The following is a 20,476-nucleotide window of genomic DNA, read 5'->3' as shown; positions in this document are numbered from 1 at the left end:
ATAATAGAATTGAAATTTATGGGGGGCTTCCTATGTGTCAGGCACTGTGGATGGGATTTATAGACATCAATTCATTCAATCCTTACAAACCAAAAACTGATTTATAAGTGTTTTTACAGTTTTTCCATTTTATAGATGGGGAGGGTGAAACTTAGAGGAACTACACATTCTGCTCAAAGTTTTATACTCTTCAGTGGTCAACACGAGGTTCAAACTCAAGCAACTTCATTTCTGAGGCCATGGCCTCTACTGTGATGTGATAAACATAATTAAGGAGAACAATCTGAATCCTACCAAATTAAAGGATGACTCTAGGGAGCAGTTAAAATTTTTAAAATTTTATTAACATATAATATATTATTTGTTTCAGGGGTACAAGTCTGTGATTCATCAGTCTTACACCATTCACATCACTCACTGTAGCACATACCCTTCCCAATGTCTACCCCAGCCATCCCATCCCTCCTACCCCCCTCCCCTCCAGTAACCCTCAGTTTGTTGCCTGAGATTAAGAGTCTCTTATGGTTTGTCTCCCTCTCTGGTTTTGCTTGTTTCATTTTTTCCTCCCTTCCTCTATGATCCTCTGTCTTGTTTCTCAAATTCCTCATATCACTGAGATCATATGATAATTGCCTTTCTTTGATCAACTTATTTCACTTAGCATAATACCCTCTAGTTCCATCCATGTCATTGCAAATGGCAAGATTTCATCTTTTGATGGCTGCATAATATTCCATCATATATATATCACATCTTCATACATATATATATATATGTATATACATATATATATATCAGATCTTCTTTATCCATTCATCTGTTCATGGACATCTAAGGCTCTTTCCATAGTTTGGCTATTGTGGACATTGCTACTATGAATGTTGGGGTGCATGAGCCCCTTCAGATCACTCATTTGTATCTTTAGGGTAAATACCCAGATGTGCAATTGCTGGGTCATAGGGCAGTTCTCTTTTCAACTTTTTGAGGACCTTCCATACTCTTTTCCAGGGTGGCTGTACCAGCTTGCATTTACACCAGCAATGTAGGAGGGTTCCCCTTTCTCTGCATCCTCTGTCATTTCCTGACTTGTTGATTTGAGCCATCCTGACTAGTGTGAGGTGGTATCCCACTGTGGTTTTGGTTTGTATTACCCTGATGCTGAGTGATGTTGAGCATGTTTTCATGTGTTTGTTGGCCATCTGGATGTCTTCTTCACAGAAATGTCTGTTCATGTCCTCTGCCCATTTTTTGATTGGGCTCTTTATTCTTTGGTTGTTGAGTTTGATAAGTTCTTTATAGGTTTTGAATAGTAGCACTTTATCTGGTACATCATTTGCAAATATCTTCCCCCATTCTGTCAGTTGTCTTTTGGTTTTGTCAACTGTTTCCTTTGTCTACAAAAGCTTTTTATCTTGATGAAGTCCCAGTTAGCTCATTTTTGCCCTTGCTTCCCTTGCCTTTGGTGATGTTTCTAGGAAGAAGTTAATATGTCTGAGGTCAAAGAGGTTGCTGCCTGTGTTCTCCTCAAGGATTTGATGGATTCCTCTTTCACACTTAGGTCTTTCATCCATATTGAGTACATTAAAAGGATTTTGGCTATTATTGTATCCCATTGGCTAATATATTGTATAGTATCATATTGGCTAGTATTTTGGTGAACATTTTTGTATCCATGTTCATCAGCAATATTGGTCTGTAATTCTCCTTTTTGATGGGGTCTTTGTCTGGTTTTGGGATCAAGGTAATGCTGGCCTCATAAAATGAGTTTATAAGTTTTCCTTCCATTTCTATTTTTTTGGAAGTTTCAGGAGAATAGATATTAATTCTCTTTTAAACATTGGTAGAATTCCCCTGGGAAGCTATCTGGCCCTGGGCTCTTATTTTTGGGAGAAATTGATGACTGCTTCAATCTCCTTACTGGTTATGGGTCTGCTCAGGTTTTCTATTTCTTCCTGGTCTGGTTTTGGTAGTTTATATATCCTTAGGAATGCATCCATTTCTTCCAGATTGTCTAATTTGCTGGTGTAGAGTTGCTCATAATATGTTCCTATAATTGTTTGCATTTCTTTGGTGTTGGTTGTGATCTCTCCTCTTTCATTCATAATTTTATTAATTTATGTCTTTTCTCTTTTCTTTTTGATAAGTTTGACCAGGTGTTTATCAATCTTATTAATTCTTTCAAAGAACCAGCTCTCAGTTTTGTTGATTTGTTCTACTGTTCTTTTTTTTAAGATTTAATTTATTTATTTGACACAGAGATCACAAGTAGGCAGAGAGGCAGACAGAGAGAGAGGAAAGGAAGCAGGCTCTCTGCTGGGCAGAGAGCCCGATGTTGGGCTCGATCCCAGGACCCTGGGATCATGACCTGAGCCAAAGGCAGAGGCTTTAAACCACTGAACCATCCAGGTGCCCCTGTTCTACTGTTCTTTTGGTTTCTGTTTCATTGCTTTTTTCTCTGATCTTTATTATTTCTCTTCTCCTGCTGGGTTTAGGAGGAGAAGAGCTGTTCTTTCTCCAGCTCCTTTAGGTGTAAGGTTAGGTTATGTATTTGAGACCTTTCTTATTTCTTGAGAAAGGCTTGTATTGCTATATACTTACCCCTTAAGATCACCTTTGCTGCATCCCAAATATTTTGCACAGTGTGTTTTCATTTTCATTTGTTTCCTTGAATTTTTAAAAATTATTCTTTAATTTTCTAGTTGACCTATTCCTCCTTTAATAGGATGCTCTTTAGCCTTCATGTATTTGAGTTCTTTCTAACTTTTCTCTTGTGGTTGAGTTCTAGTTTCAAAGCATTGTGGCCTGAAGATATGCAGGGAATGATCCCTATCTTTTGGTACCAGCTGAGACCTGATTTGTGACCCAGGATGTGATCTGTTCTGGAGAATGTTCCATGTGCACTAGAGAAGACTGTGTATTCTGTTGCTTTGGGATGGAATGTTCTGAATATATCTGTGATGTCCATCTGGTCTAGTGTGTCATTTAATGTACTTATTTTCTTGTTGATCTCTTGCTTAGATATCGATCTATTTCAGTGAGGGGGGATGTAAAGTCCCCTACTCTTACTGTATTACTATCAATGTGTTTCTTTGATTTTGTTACTAAATCGTTTATATAATTGGCTGGGGAGAAGATAAATTTTTTTAAAAAAAAATCCAGGAAAGGTGTTCCTGGAACAGGAGTTCTCAAAATTAATGAGGCAACGTAGAAACTTTTGGAATAAGTGAATCTCAGGAAGTACTAACCTCTAGCTACATATAACCAAATTCTCCTCCTATACATCTGAACGCCCTACCAGGATGTTATGCCTACCAGGATTTTATGTCCACTTTAACAAATCCTCCCTCCTGAAGCAGTTTGTTTCTTTTACACTTGAAATGTTGCTGATAAAAAGATGACTAACTAGAAGGCAGGATTGCCATTTGGGACCAGGTAATTCTGTGTTGTGGGGAACTGCCCTGCACTCTATAGGATATTTGTGAGTGTCTCTGGACTTAGTTACAAGTACCACTAGTCTTGTGAAAATGAAATGTCTCCAGACATTGCTAAATGGTCCATTGGGGTCAAAATAACCCCCCACTAAGAACAATTGATCCAAGAGAAAAAGATGGGCAAAGTGGCTTCTAAGGCCATAGCCATGGGAAAGTGCATCAAATGTTAGGTCAATGTAGGTTATTATTAACTACTGAATGAGTGGAACATAAGGCAAGGAGTCACCCTTTTCTGATCCCAAATATCTCAGAAATTCTGACATATCTCCTGACATTTTTCCTCCCCTTTCTGTGACATGGCCTTTCTTTTTTGTCCCCCCTACCTTTGTGACTGTGCCCCTCTGCCCTCGGTTGCCATCTCTCTCCTTCTAAAGAGTCCCTCTGCCATATTTAGAGACTCACCAAACATTGAGATATGAAATAAATTTAATAAATCATCCCTTACCTCCCATTTTCATGATGAGGAAGCTGTGGTCCTCATAGAACTTATTGGCAAAGTCAGGACTCAGACTGAATTTCTGGATTTCCTCTGACATGTTAAACGTGATCTGAACCCGGTGCTCCCAGAACAGTGACTACTAAAAATCCTTAGAATTTTGTGTTCAGGGAAATGGCTTACCACAAAGAACTACCCTTCTACACGGGAGTTACTAGAGACTTTGCCACTCTTTCTTATGACGCCTATAAAACTCAGGATGACTCCCTTGTTTACCTGTGGCAAAACTAAACACCGCACCTTCTACTTGCACCTGCTGAGGTGGCCAGAACTGACCCTCCCAACTCCCTGTTCTTTGTCTCATGAATGATTAGTTAAGATTAGAATTCCCTTTTCCCCTGAAACTGGCTAAACACAGAGAAAACTTTTTTTTTTGTTCAGCTAACTGAGAAGTCCTCTGACTGTAAAACAGTTGTTTTTCTCAATTACAACTCTCTCCACCTGTAACTTCTTTATTTCTTCCTATAGAAGTCTTTAGGCAAAACCGTCCTGCTGAGACACTCTGATCTTTGGATCTGGGGTGCTTTTACTACAATAGCCTGAATAAAATCATTTTTTCTTACTTGTTCAGTTTTTGTCTTTGACATTTATTACTCTCCAGTGTGCTACACTTTTGTTTATAAGTTAGCATTGCTTTGTAGCTTCTTGACTATCCCCACCCCATGCTGTCCTGCAGAGAGATGAAGCAAATAATGGGTTCCATCAGGGATATTGGTTTACAGCTTTCTTGCACTGTTATTCCTTCTCTGGCTTTGCTATCAGACTCACGTTGGCTTCTTACAATGAATTTGGAAGTGTTCCCTCTTCTTCAACTTTTTGGAAGAGTCTGAGAAGGATGCATGTTAATTTCTCTTTAAAGGTTCACTAGAATTTGCCAGTGAGGGTGTCTAGCCTGGGGGTTTTCTGTACTGGGAGGTTTTTGATTACTGAATCAATCTCTACTCCTCATTGATCTGTTCAGTTTTTCTAATTATAAAGTGTTTACAACAGTGAGTTCTAAGGGGAAATAGGAGATGCTATGTAATGCTTATTAAATGAAATGACTGTGACTTTAGATCTCCATATTTTCCAGGCTTCTGGGAATGTCTTTTTTCCCTAATGCACAAATTTTTGTGAAGTCCTATATAGTGGTGAAGAGCATGGACTCTGGGGTCTAGCTTCTAGGATTTGATTCCTGGCATCAAGACTCATGGCTGTCATACATTGAAAAAAACTGTTGACCTCTTAAGCTTCATGTAAGGAGGAATATTCATGCCTATTTCTTGGATAGTTATGAGGCTTGAATAATACTTGAAATTATGTAGAAATATTGAAAAAGCTTAATAAGTACTGGTCATGATGATGTTGATGATGATTGTATTTTTCTCCTCTGCAACAAGAAGGAATGAATCCTGAATACTAAGAAGGAATAAACCTTCAGTATGTCTCTGGTTCACAGAATTGTGCATTTTGGCTCAGCCCTATCCTGGGACATGCTGCTCCTAAAATCAGCAATTTGAGGCTGTTGAACACCATGAGGGCATCTGGTGTCCACCGTCTAATATAGCTCTCTCCCCCAAAATAAATTACTCTGCCCTCTCATTGTAACTGTGCTTGGCTTGTGACACATGGCGATGAATGTGAGACTCTGAACAGATGTGGGAGGATGAGGGTGGAGCCTGTCCATAATCCCAGTCTGCTCTTCACTGCACTCATTTTCAGCAGGCTTCCTTCTCAGACATGAATGTGGGTGTTGGGACTTGTAAGGTGGTAAGGGCTATGACTAAGTTTTGTGAAGTAAATAGCCTGGGAATTTCACTAAAAACAAACAATATATCTGCTCTGTAAAATCTATTACATGTTTATTGAGAAAAATATAGGGAAAAATACAGAAGTATGAAACAATAATAAAAACTCACTAATTATAACTCTACTTAGTGTTGCCCACTATGAGCATGTCCTGCATTGCATTACTTTTTGCTCTGCCCATTCTCTATAATTTTCACTCAACAAAAAAAATAGTTAATAATATTTTTATGTTTTTTAAGAGCAAGCAGTTTAAGACTATCAGCAATATTGAGAGGAGGGTACAGAGATTTCCCATATACCCCATGGCCTCACCAGTGCATACCCTGTCCCATTTCCAACATCCCCACCAGAATGGTCCACTTGCTACAAAGGATGAGACTACACTGACACATTATTACCCCTCAAAGTCCATAGTTTACCACAGCATTCACTCTTCTTTTCATTGTATAGTCTATAGGTCTGGACAAATATATAATGAATGACATGTGTCATTAGAGTATCATACCCAGTATTTTCACTGCCCTAAAAGTCCTCTGGGTCTGCCTGTTCATCTCTTCCCTGACTTCTGGCCCTTAGAAATTACTGTATTTTTATTGATGACATGATTGTGTCTTTTCCAAAATGTCCCATCACTGGAATCATATAATATGTAGCCTTTTCAGTTTACTCTGTCTCTTAGTCACATGCACTAAGTTCCCTCCATATCTTTTTGTTGCTTCATAGATCATTTCTTTTTAGCACTGAATCATGTGGCTGGATGTTAATTTAATTTATCATTATTAATATTAATATTAAGGTTAGTTAATATGTTAGTTAATTTATCAATGCATCTATGGAATAACATCTTGGTTGCTTCCAAGTTTTGATAATTACAAATAAAGCTGCTATAAATATCCATATGTAGCTTTGTGTGTAGAGATATGCTTCCTCTCTATTATTGGATCATATGGTAAGAGGATGATTAAGCAGATCTCATAGTCAAGATAGGGTACAAATAGACAACAATTAGACTGAACAACTCAGAATAAATGAGTACTCAAGACTAAATAAAGACTTCTGTATTTTTATCCATTAAATGAGACAGAACTTCTTAACTGACTTTTCTTTTCTTTTTCTTTTTTTATTGTGTTATCTTAGTCACCATACAATATATCATTAGTTTTTGATATAGTGTTCCAAGATTCTTTGTTTATGTATAGCACCCAGTGCCCCATGCCACACGTGCCCTCCTTAATATCCACAACCAAGCTCACCCATCCCTTCACCCCTCCCCTCTACAACCCTCAGTTTGTTTCTCAGAGTCCACAGTCTTTTGCGGTTCATCTCCCCCTCCAATTTCCCCCCTTCACTTTTCCTTTCCTTCTCCTAATGTCCTCAATGCTATTCCTTATGTTCCACAAGTAAATGAAACCATATGATAATTGACTCTCTCTGCTGATTTATTTCACTCAGCATAATCTCCTCCAGTTCCATCCATGTTGATACAAAAGTTAGGTATTCATCCTTTCTAATGTCTAAGTAATATTCCATTGCATATATGGACCACATCTTTTTTATCCATTCATCTGCTAAGTACAACTAAAATAATACTAAGAGAGTAAGTAAGTATCTTTTCTTTTTAAAGGCCTTTGAATATTTTATTTCAATACCAAAATCACTTGCCATAAAAGATAAATGGTGAGAATAGCACATTTATGACTAAAAGATTTCTTTCTAGACTAAAAGATGCTTCTATTTGTCTTATTAAAGCAAATTTTCTCAGATGACTTCATCTTGAGCATAGGGTGAAATACTTTGCCTTTTAATGGAAAAACTAACAAGTGGATTATGGTATGTACGAATATGAAGTAAACTTCCACTAAGCCTATCTATACTGCATGAAAAAAAATTTACATAAGGAGCTAAGCGTCTATGTGCAGATATTGCTTTATTTTACTTTCCTATGAAAGGTCATAACCATGAGGTTGGCAGGTGAGAGCCATCTTATGGTTTTCAGAGCAAGGGATAAGTAAGTAAATTCTTGCTCCAATTAGACACAGCAAGGAAAAAACACTTTTGTCTCTAGGCAGTTGTGTTCCTAATCTTAGATTGTTACCTCTTTATAAATTTCTTTATTTTTTCAAACCATCTCTTTCTGTATCTGAATTGGGTATTTATTTATAGCAAATATAAATATAGTAAATATATGTTGTTGAGAGATATCGCTTCTCACTCTACAAGGTGGCTTTTTATTTTAACTTGTAGTATGTATTCATAGGTCTCTTTAAAAAGAAAAAATGATTTATTTATTTTAGAATGAAAGAGAGAGAGCATGAGAGGCGGGAGGGGCAGAGGGAAAGAGAGAGAGGGAATCCTCAAGCAGAATCCCCACTAAGCCCCATACAGGGCTCCATCCCAAGACCTTGAGATCATGACCCGAGGTAAAATCAAGTCATCTGCTTAACCAGCTGAGCCACCTGAGGTCCCTATTTTCATAGGTCTTTTTATGTGTTTCTCTGATTCAATGTTGACCCCTGAACAACATGAGTTTGAACTACATAGGTTCATTGATTTGTGGACTTACAGTACAGAACTGCAAATGAATTTTTTCTTCCTTATGATTTTCTTAATAACAGTTTTTCTCTATCATAAGAACAAGTATGTATTTGTACAAGTACTACATACAAGTATGTATGTATACATATTTGTATACATACTTGTACTACATATAACTACTACATACAAATATGTATGTATGTAAATATTTGTATACATACAAATATGTAGTACTTGTACATACTATAACATACCAAATATGTGTTAATCAAACGTTTACGTTATCAGTAAGGCTTCTGGCCAACAGTAGGCTATTAGTAGATAAGTTTTGCAGAAGTCATAAGTTACACAAGGATTTCTGACTATGCAGGATGTTGGTGCCCCAGCCCACACGTTGTTCAAATGTCCACTGGAGTTTAGAAGCAGGTCTGTGCCTTCCAGTCAGCCTCCCCTTTATCTGGTTTGCTCTTCCTGCAGCATTTGCATGGAACAGCAATATATACTACAGTCGTATTCATTTGTTTTCTATTTACCCAGTGAGAATACATACACTGTGAAGGTAGGGTTTTCCCTCTTTTCTTCTGTTGTATCTTTCGCACATTTAAAAAAATTTTTTAAAGGTTTTATTTATTTATTTGAGAGAGAGAGAGAGAATGAGAGAGCATGAGAGGGGAGGTCAGAGAGAGAAGCAGGCTCCCCATGGAGCTGGAAGCCCGATGTGGGACTCCATCCCAGGACTCCGGGATCATGACCTGAGCTGAAGGCAGTCGCTTAACCTACTGAATCACCCAGGCACCCCTCTTTAGTGCATTTTTGAAAGTGTTGGCCCATGGTAAGTTTTCAGTAACTATTTGTTGAGTAAGTGGTTGAATAAATGAACAGAATAGTTACATTGTTTCCACTGAGGGATGTGCCAGGTTTATTTACTCAGTCCTCTGTTAAATGGATATTTGAGTTGTTTCTGGGTTTTCAGGATTTCATAGACGATATATCGACAAGCACCCTAGATTACGCTAGTGGAGATTGTAGCCTCTTCCTTTATATCCACTCCTCTTCTTCTTGGTGGCTAGTCTTACAACTACTCAGTTAACCAAACACATACCATGTAGGCCAAAATTCTTGCAGAATGAAAAGCGCACCCCTTGCTCTGACACCATGTCATATCACTTCCTTGTAAATTAATTAGCATAATCCCATTTGATTATTGGCTCAGGGTTGTGCAACTGACCAGATTCACATAAAGACATACAATATGATGATGTCTGCTGGGGCTATCTGGGAAAGAAGGGTTCTAGATCTGGTGGGAGCAACTTTTTATCTCTTTCCCTGGATACAGACAAGAGAGATTAGGACCCTGAGGGATTTTTGATCACAAGGCTTTATCCGTAGGATAAAGTGACAGAAATGACAGTAAATGAGAGTAATGCACAGGGCAGAGCCAGGAGTAAATTGGGTCCTTGACATTTTTGCATTGCTGAATCACAGCATCCCTGAAGCTTTCCTCATTTCCAAACTTCCATCAATGCAAGACCTAAGGAGCCGGATGTTCTATTCCTTGCAACCGAATGACTTCTAAATGCTACAATCCCATGTATACTTTGTTTTGTTTTAACATGCATGTTTTAATAGGAGAGAGTTCTAGAAGTGAAGTTGCTGGGTCAAAGAGTGCACAAATTTACAGTTTACTATAAATATACAAATTACAAAGCGTTCGATTTTAAAAAGACAAGAGACAGAAAGTGACAAGAACTTAGCAAACTCAACACCCAAAGAACAAACAATCCAATCAAGAAATGGGCAGAGGACATGAACAGACATTTCTGCAAAGAAGACATCCAGATGGCCAACAGACACATGAAAAAGTGCTCCACGTCACTCAGCATCAGGCAAATACAAATCAAAACCACAATGAGATATCACCTCACACCAGTCAGAATGGCTAAAATTAACAAGTCAGGAAATGACAGATGCTGGCGAGGATGTGGAGAAAGGGGAACCCTCCTCCACTGTTGGTGGGAATGCAAGCTGGTGCAACCACTCTGGAAAACAGCATGGAGGTTCCTCAAAATGTTGAAAATAGAACTACCCTATGACCCAGCAATTGCACTACTGGGTATTTACCCTAAAGATACAAACGTAGTGATCCGAAGGGGCACGTGTACCCGAATGTTTATAGCAGCAATGTCTACAATAGCCAGACTATGGAAAGAACCTAGATGTCCATCAACAGATGAATGGATAAAGAAGATGTGGTATATATACACAATGGAATACTATGCAGCCATCAAAAGAAATGAAATCATGCCATTTGCGACGACGTGGATGGAACTAGAGCGTATCATGCTTAGTGAAATAAGTCAATCGGAGAAAGACAACTATCATATGATCTCCCTGATATGAGGACATGGAGAAGCAACATGGGGGGTTAGGGGGATAGGAGAAGAGTAAATGAAACAAGATGGGATTGGGAGGGAGACAAACCATAAATGACTCTTAATCTCACAAAACAAACTGGGGGTTGCTGGGGGGAGGTGGGATTGGGAGAGGGGGAGCGGGCTATGGACATTGGGGAGGGGAGGCGAACCATAAGAGACCATGTACTCTGAAAAACAACCTGAGGGTTTTGAAGGGTCAGGGGTGGGAGGTTGGGGCAACCTGAGGGTTTTGAAGGGTCAGGGGTGGGAGGTTGGGGGAACAGGTGGTGGGTAATGGGGAGGGCACGTTTTGCATGGAGCACTGGGTGTTGTGCAAAAAGAATGAATACTGTTACACTGAAAAAATAAATAAAATGAAAAAAGAAATGAAAAAAAAAAAAAGAAAGTGACAAGAGAAGCTGAAAAGGGACTATAGAATGGTATCAAGAAATGGGATTTGTTTTGTTTGTTTGTTTGTTTGTTTTCATACTTCTCTTCAGGCCGGCCCTGATCTCTCACCTTTTATCTATCTCACTTAGCCTGCCAGGTCTCTGAATCTGCCCTCGACTTGGGCAGAGGTGGGGACGGGTATATTGATGGTGGTGATGGAGTGGAATAGAAAGCATTTCAGAGGAAACAGGAGAATTGTTCAGCTCATTGTTTCTGCACAGAAGCCTGAGGTGTTTAGCTAAGGTAGATCTATAGCTACCTATTGTAACAAAGAGGAGTTATGTATGAAATTAATTTAGGCTCTAAGCAAACATAAGAGCAATTCAATGAGAACTATGGAAATAAGACAGGACAGCTTAGTTATGATCAAATAGTTAGGAGACTTTAATGCAAAGAAAAGGAATTTGGGTTCTATCCTGGTGGCACTGAACAGACAATATTAAGGGCTCAGGACTGCTCCCTATGAACGTGCCATCCAGAGTTACAGAAGAATACAAATTTGGTGATGCGGTGTGTACCTTCCCATACTTTCCTCTTCCAAGATACCCAGTATGGACTGCATGACTGTGTCCCCCCACCAAATGTATGTGCTCAAACCCTAATCCACAGTGGGATGGTATTAGGGGGCAGGGCCTGTGCAAGGTTTAGATGAGATCATAAAGGTGGAACCCCTGGGATGGGATTAGTGTCCTTCTAAGGAGAGACTAGAGTCCTCTCTCTGCCCTGTGAGGACCCAGTAAGAAGGCCACCGTCTACACACCAGAAGTGGGCCCCCACTATTTCAATGGCACCTTGATCTTGGATTTCCCAGCCTCCAGAACCATGAGAAATTAGTTTGTGGTTTAAGCCACCTCATCTATGGCATTTTTGTTATAACAGTCTAAACTGACCAAGATAATATCCCTCCTTAACCTTATTAAGGAGACTGGGAACATTTCTCCCTTTCAAACCTCCTCCACCTGCTCCAGGGTTTCCATGTTCAGATCCCATGATATCTTTTTCCTGGATCCAGACCTCATATGCATAAGAATCCTGTGTTGACACTTGTACTCCAAGCCAAATCTGTAGCCAAATCTATGAGCTTGGTGTAATAGATCTATTTTCTGCAAACATACTTGCATTTGTGCTTCCTTTTTCTTAGAGTTCAAAATACTACATTATTTGGCCTGAGATTTGGGGGACTGGTGGTGGAAGAGGGGCACAGATTGCCTGCAGACATCATCACTGCTATAGCAATAAAACCCCATTGGGAAAACAAGAAAGATCTTAGAGAACTGGAACACATATGTCCGTAAAACCTTGGAGAATGCAGAAAATCAGTGATTTGTAAAAATTTCTTCACATGGTGGTTTCCCTCATCTAGCCTCACAGAGTTTCAGATAGATTAGAGCACAGAAGGTGACCGCGGTGTCACGGCAATGGCAATGCATCGGCAATCGGGATAGCTGGAGCCTGGTCTCTGCCTGACTATGAGCTTGCCAAAGGACTTTGGGCAGTTGAATTTCACTTTCTGCACCTTGGTGTCATCCTCTGTTCAAACTGGGACAGTAACAATGACCTCTAGGTTTATGCATGCTTATACCCTCAATAGACCACACAGAGCCAAGCAGATAGTAGGTGATCACTAAACTCATTTTGAGCAGGCATAATGAATCATAACCTAACCTCTCCATTTTATGCTCATGTAATAGTTCAATCCTATGTCCACCTTCTTACTCAGCAGCTGGTTTGAAGAGAAAGTTCATAAATACTAAGTCAGAACAGTTCATGGACACAGGTGATGTGGAATAACAGTTCATGGACACAGGTGATGTGGAATAAATATTTTTATTTAGATACTGTTTCAGGCGTGGTTGGAAGTGAAATTGACCAAGAGAAATGGTGCATAGAGCAATACACATCCTTACATGCTTAGTTGGCAGCAACGGTTTGCTGAATCCAGCTCACGTAGTTGCAGACCTTGGTGTAGACACCAGGTTTGCCTTTTTGAGCACAGCCAATACCCCAGGAGACAATGCCCTGGAGTTCTCCGTTGCAGACCACAGGGCCACCAGAGTCACCCTGTGCAAGAAGGAAGAGATGGTAAGAACTCCCAACTATGCCAAGATGGGGGCAAGACTCAACATTGCTTCTCCATTACCCTGGGTCTGTTTTCCCAGGTTGCTGATTCTCTAGGAAGCCCCTTCCCTTCCCCTGGAAATCCAATTCTCAATCTCTGAATACATGGCTCTCCTTTCTCCTCCCTCCTCTTAGCTCCTGCTCTTTTCTTAGTGGCAGGCATGCAGGACCAAGAAGAAGTGAGGACTGGTGAGTGCAACACTGCCCAGCTAGCCCTGCCTTTTTTCAGAAAGCTTCCTTCTGCAATATTGCTCCTCAGAAGGGCACCGGGATGCTCTACTTCCACACCATCTTCTGTGTATTTTTTTACCCTTAGCACTAGCTATTAATGTTTGAAAAAGATAATTTATCACTGATCCCAAATCTCTGTGGTCCCTTATAATCCATCACTGAGACAGCTTTTCAGTCTGTGTTTTGGGAAAGGGAACTGTGGTGGAAGTGCATGAAGCTCAACTGGAAGGAATACAAAGAAACTGACCTGGCAAGAGTCCTTTCCACCCTGCAGGTAACCCAGACAGATCATGTTGCTGCTGATCTGACCAGGGTAGGCACTGCGGCAACTGCTGTCAGAGAGGATGGGAGCTTGAAGACACTGCAGGACATCAGGATAATTTTCTGTGTGGCAAGATAGTAAAAATGGAAGAGTATTACCTATAGGATTCCTGGAGATTTCTTTCCCTATCTCCTTTCCCCTTCCCTACTCTCTCAGATTGCCAGTATCTTCTGTTTTAGAAGAAAGTTGTTATCTGGAATGACTTCCAAACAGTTTTAATCAACAAGTTGTTCTCTCTGACATTAGCATCAGTGACTACAGATCTCAAATCTAGAGACTTTTCTCAATCAGGTCTCTCCTTTAGGTTGTACTAAATCCCTCTGTTCTGCTTACCTCCTCAGTTTCTACTTCTTTGCAAATCACTAATCACACTTCAATTGGATATCTGCCATCTTTATCATGGCTCATTTTTGTTGTGTTTTCCAGCAAAAGCATCTTCCTAAGATTCCATATATCTACAAATGATCCTCTGGAAAACTTGCCTTGAGTGACAATTTAGACTAACTGAACCTCTACATGTCCTTCACTTCTAGGATTTCCAGACTTGGTGCTTTTGTTCCAGGTGACACTTACCCCCAATGCTCTGGGTGTTCCCCCAGCCAGAGATGAGGCACTGGGTACCAGCAGCTGCACAGGATTTTGGCAAAGAGATAGCAGACACTCGAGAGTTGATGGTGGCGGGAGAGCTCAGTTTAATCAGCATGATGTCGTTATCCATAGTGTTTTGGTTGTATCTGGGGTGGCGGATGATCTTGGCTGAATTGATGAATTGCTCACCACCCTCAGAGACTGCGATGTTATGTTCTCCCAGACGCACCTGGATTCGGCTGGACCAAAGGATGCAAAGTCTTTAAGGACCAAGTTGAGCTTTTCCCTTTTCCCAGTTCACCCCAGTCATGAGCATCAGCATGAGCACCAGCCCCTGCAAGCATTTCCACACACAGAAAATTGTGCACTCAAGATAGCCCTATCAGACATGGTGCAGGTGACAGCAACTTTTAGGTGGGTGTCCCGACCAGTACAGAATCACAGCCCACCGTGTTGTGAGAAGGTTAGTTCCCATGACTAGTGATGCCAATAAAACGATGTTAGGTGAAGCAGGGATTGGTGACAACTGCTCATCACCTGCCACTTCTCCTCTGGTTCAGATTATGTATTATTCTGGGGAGATGTGGCAGGAATCAGTAACATGACAGAAATTTACGGAGGCAGAATGAACTATGTTTATTTTCAGTATTGTACTGGAGGTTTCATGTGGATTATTTCCTCCATATGCCACTTTTTCCTGGTTGAGCTATAATGATTAAGAGTATTTATTGATTCATGCTCTTGAGATAGTTCTGAGTATTCTCCATCACTCACTAGTTGCCCCCACCCCATGTCTTCAGTACCATCATGTGGAAGGACATCAGGGAACTCTAAGTTTACCTTTCCATGTAAATTTCCTCCATGCATCATTCAGTGCCTGGGGAGAATGATTAGCCTCCTAGAACTGAATGCCTGACCCTCAAGCATAGCTGTGTCATTCACCCTGATGTTCTTTTGGCGTTCTTTGGGGCATGAGTTGTTCTGAGAGAACAGGGAGGTGAGGACTGGTTACTTACGACTTGTAGCAGTGAGCTGCGGACACCACCCACTGGTCACTGATGAGGGAGCCGCCACAGAAGTGATAGCCCGAGTTCAGGGACACCTGGTAGGGAACAGAGTTCCTCTGACAGGTGTAGCCCCCAACGATCTTGTCATCATCATCAATGGGGAAAGCAACTGACAAGGAAAAGGTGGAAACAATCTGTTAAACAGCTCCATCTTGGAATTCCTACTTACTGCTAAGTTTTTGGAGATTAACTATAAAAGAGAAGATATTTTCTTGTCACACATAATCAGGAAATGGTGATAACATAATTACTATATGATATTTTCCAAATCTTATCATTCAATACCCTTAACACATACCCTACTTATACTATTATAACTATCTAATTTTTTAAATTTATGTTTTAAATTTGATAAATATACTGTTTTTTACATATGCAACACACACATGCACACACACACACACACCCCTTCCTCAGAGACTCTTTATGTAAAAAATGTCCTGAACAATACTATCTAAGTAAAGAATACTTTTTGTACAAAACTTTGCTCAGCAGAAATGCAAATAGGTGTTCAATAATGTTTTTCAGTAACCATACTTAAGTTTATTTATAATAGTTGGTATAGTGTAGATATCCCCATGAAGTAACAGAAAGGAAGGTTTTAGAAGACTCCTAAGAATGTTTCAGCCTGGAAGGAATTGGGAGTTTTGTACTCTTGCTCCCCCAATTTCTATTTGGGTTCTTGTCTAAAATTTTCATGACATAATTTCATGGAACATTTTATGGTTTCCCTTTCCAGCCTTTCTTATGTCAATTACCTTTCTAACATTTAAAAATCTATTCACATTCTAAAATCTGTCCACCACTTTATTAAGATTTCTGTGTCTCCCAAAGTCAATGATTGTATTATACATACCCTATTGTTCAAGTATTTTAAGGTAATTTGGGGAAAGATATTTCCACATGTATAGACTAATGTATTGAATTTATACTCATCCAATTCAGGAAAGTTTCATTGTAAGGATTTGTATAAAATTTGGTAGTATGAAAAAAGCCAGAAATAGACATTTTTCTTTCTTCTGATGATTAAATGATATGTTATTTTTCACCAGAGAGATTTCGTTAGCAAGAATGTTGTAAAACCCAGCCCCTAGCTTTTATTCATGAGAAATGAAGTACCTTCACCTGTCAAGATCCCTGTGAAGATGTCTGTTGGTGTAGAGGAGACGCTGGCTTTGACCTTCATAGCCTCTTCAGTGAGCCCAAGACTAGTCACTAGTCCCAATTTTAATCTCCCAGTCATTAACTTCAAATGCTTAGAAAGCATTTCCTTAATGTGGAAATACCTTTTCCGTTTCTCTCTTTCTTCATAGATTTTACCTTGAAGTTCAGGGAAATTTCTTCCTCTTTATACTTTCTACACTAAGTACTCTTGCTCACTACCATCTTTCCCCTACTAGGGAGATTAAAGTATGTATAGACATTGTAGAACTCTAGTCCCTCCCTTTATGGTGGTTTTGGTTACCCTTGGTTAACCAGAGTCAGGAAGCAGATGATCCATTTTCTGAGGTATCCTCTGAAGATCATTAGTACCTAACACTACGTCACGATGCCTATGTCGTTTATCCCACCTCTCCTCACCATGTAGGCATTTTATCATCTCACATCATCAGAAGAAAATTGAGTACAGTACATTAAGATATTTTGAGGGAGAGAGAGAGAGACAGAAGCGCATAGTCACATAACTTTTATTACACTATATTGTTATAATTTTCTATGATATATTAAATTTGTTGTTAATCCCTTACTGTTCCCAATTTGTAAATTAAACTTTATCATGTGTATGTATATGTGGGGAAAGAAAACATAGTATAATCGGGTTGTATAATCTGTGGCTTCAGGCATCTAGTGGGGGGTGGATGTAGCTGCCACAGAAAAAAGGGGACTACTATATACAGTCATTTTGATATTTTAAGCTTCCTAAGTACAGAGACTCTATTCCACATTCATTGTTGTCTTCCAGATTACAAACTGCAAACAAATACATCAAGGACATACACAGAATCATTTATTATTATAGACTCACCAGCAGCTCCCAGCAGGGCAAGGAAGATGAAGGTCTTCATGGTTGCTCCCTGGAATTTGACTGAGGAGTGGGATGAATGTCTCTCATCCACAGCTATTTATACCTCCAGGTCTGACATTGACACCCATGGCCATGGGTGCCAGAAAACTGATTTTATTGGAAACTCATTAATCCAAATTTATAATTCAATTTTGTGCCAAATTAAAGATAATTCAGTACCAGATTTAAGCATTATCTTTTGTCTACTTTTCCAGAAGGTTATGGGAATGGAAGTAGTAAACCCATCTGGTACGTTGTGTTCCCCATAATAGAGAAGTAAGTTGGAGCAAGGTCATAGAATGAGGCTATGGGTGTCCTTGATCCCAGACAAAGGTATTAGGTACTTGGTTGTCTCAACTGTGAACTTTTATCTTGAGGACCATCTTGAACACTACTCCCTTAATGTTTAATTAACATTAGCTCTTTCACAATTATATATTTTTTCTGTGGTACCTCTGGTCTTGGATATCCATGTTAACTTTTCATTATTAATAGGGACACCTTGTTTTCTTGAGAAAAGAAAAGTTGTTCAGAATTGAAGCTATGATCGGTCTAGATGGAAGAGTGAAAGAATCACATTTACTGGAACTTACTATATATTTTACATATATAAAAACATTGTATATATTAATTTAGTAACTCTCATTACAACCCTAGAAGGTACCTATTACTATCCCACTTTACATATGGGAAAACTGAGGCACACAAAGTTGTAAGGACTTGACCAAAACCACATAGCAAGTATACGGTGGGGTCAGGATTCCAACCCGGGAAATCTGGCTTTGGAGTCTCTGTACAGCTTAACTGCTGTACAGCCCTTATTAAGTTTGCCACATTCTGGACAGCATGGTAATGCAGAAATCTTGGCCAATGATAAGAGAATTCATATTTATGGAATGCTTCTTATGTGTCAGGCACTGTGAATGGGATTTATATACATCAATTCATTCGATCCTTACCAACTGCTTTATAAGTGTTCTAATTTTTACCATTTTATAGATGGGGAGGTTGAAGCTTAGAAAAATTACATGTTTTGCTCAAAGTTTTATACACTTTGGTGATCAACACAACATTGAAACTCAAGCAGCTTCATTTCTGAGGCCATGGCCTACACTGTAATGCCATAAACATAATAAACATAATAAACGATCTAACTCTACAAAATTAAAATGACTCTAGGGACCAGATAAAATTCTTGGAAATATCTAAGAAATGTGTTCCTGGAGCAGGAGTCGTCATAATTAATGAGGCATGGCGGAAACTTCCAGAATAAGTGAATCTCAGGAAGAACTAACCTCTAGCTGCATATAACCAGATTCTCCACCTATACATCATAATGACCCACCAGGATGTTATGTCTGTTTTAGCAAATCCTCCCTCCTGAGCAGTTTGCTTCCTTTACATCTGAAATGCTGCTGATAAAAAGATGACTAACTAGAAGCCAGGATTGCCATTTGGGACCAGGTAATTCTGTGTTGTGGGGAACGGCCCTGCACTCTATAGGGTATTTGTCAGCATCTCTTGCCTTAGTTACAAGTACCACTAGCTCCTCCTCCCAGTTGTGATAACCAAAATATCTCCAGTCACTGGTAAATGTTCCTTTAGGGTCAAAATTATCCCCAGCTGGGAACAACTGATCTAAGGAAAATAGACGGGCAAAGTAGCTTCTAAGGCCACAGCCATGAGAAAGTGCCTTGAACATTAGGACAAAGTAGGCACTCGTTAACTACTGCATGAACGGCACATAAGGCAGGGGGTTGCCACTGATCCTTAAAAACCAGGGAAACTATGGAAAGGGCCAGGCTCACAATGAATAAGGGAAAGCCTTCTCATCTTGTCCAACTATCTTCCATTTTGACACCTTCATGTTGAAGTGTTAGAAGATGTATAATCTTGTATCAACCCAGGAACTTCCCCCAAACCTCATCAGAGATCTTAACCCATATGGAAAACACAACGTCTTAGAGCAGTTTCCACAATAATTAGCTCGTGTGCTGCTACATTTCAGGGAGTTCTATCTGGTGCATTGGGCTTTATCACTTGGACGCTTCTTCCTGGAAGGGGAAGTGTGAGGGTTGCTAAATAAGGGGAATTATTTAGAATCAAGTACAAATTCCCAAATAAACATGGAGCCCTCTGGGGGCAGTGTGATGATTCTTCAGTCATCCAAAGCAGAAGCAGGGATGTGGGGGAAAAAAACACGTGATCGTTTCTGAGCTTCAGTTATTCCCAAATAACTCCCACATGTTGCATGGAAACCACTGAACACAATCCCTGTAACGTAAATTGAGTTTTAAATGAACTTTTTTCCTGAGCCTCTTCTCAAGAAAAGATGTTGATATGTCATGGGTTGGTGAATTTTTATCTAATGTACGTTAAAAGGAACCTATGCTATTTAATAATACAGCTCTTTCAATAATAATGGTTGTTTGCATGCTTCCTGGTACCAGGTTGAAGACTGGTCATTTTAGTAGGTGTTTCCAAAGAAAGCACATGATGAAGATGGTTAGAGATGCACATTGCTAGTGCATCATTAGTGCATATTAGGCAGAGGGCTGGCTGGACAAAATGAGAATGGGAAACCCCAGGATTGCTGATGGTGGTGGCTGTGCCGGCTGCTAGGGATAGAAGGCCTGTGGAGCTGAGCAGATCTGGAGATTAAAGAAAAAAGAAAAGCACAGCAAGTGGAAAAGACTAGGAGAACACTCAGCGCTAGAGGCCAGGAAAATACGGGTCAGTATGAGGTGTCTCTGTACATAAGCATCATGTCGTCATTTACATGGGTGAACAAACCTGAAGATAACCCTTGCACCATTGTGTGTGAGCTCAGACCTACAAGGTGCATTTTGCTTCTGAGATACTGTGAATCATTCTGTGAAGCTGGGCCCTGGAGAATTGGGTTGAAATTTCC

The 20,476-nt window shown here is 39.8% G+C and overlaps 1 protein-coding gene and 1 gene segment (V, D, J or C); one reads left to right on the top strand and one right to left on the bottom strand.

The window, feature by feature from the left end:
* The window catches only part of LOC123951612, a 366,823-nt gene that overhangs the window by 88,100 nt on the left and 258,247 nt on the right, over positions 1–20,476 (top strand).
* LOC123951621 (cationic trypsin-like) lies at positions 13,021–17,582 on the bottom strand. Its single transcript, XM_046020410.1, has 5 exons — positions 17,527–17,582; positions 15,450–15,609; positions 14,419–14,672; positions 13,771–13,907; positions 13,021–13,235 (listed from the first exon to the last, which is right to left on the bottom strand). Exons 1-5 carry the CDS (start codon positions 17,564–17,566, stop codon positions 13,086–13,088), a joined length of 741 nt encoding a protein of 246 aa, XP_045876366.1. The 5' UTR covers positions 17,567–17,582; the 3' UTR covers positions 13,021–13,085.

The sequence above is a fragment of the Meles meles genome, chromosome 10, assembly GCF_922984935.1.
Source record: "Meles meles chromosome 10, mMelMel3.1 paternal haplotype, whole genome shotgun sequence".
Taxonomy (NCBI): Eukaryota; Metazoa; Chordata; class Mammalia; order Carnivora; family Mustelidae; genus Meles; species Meles meles.
This window is presented reverse-complemented; position numbering and strand designations above follow the sequence as displayed.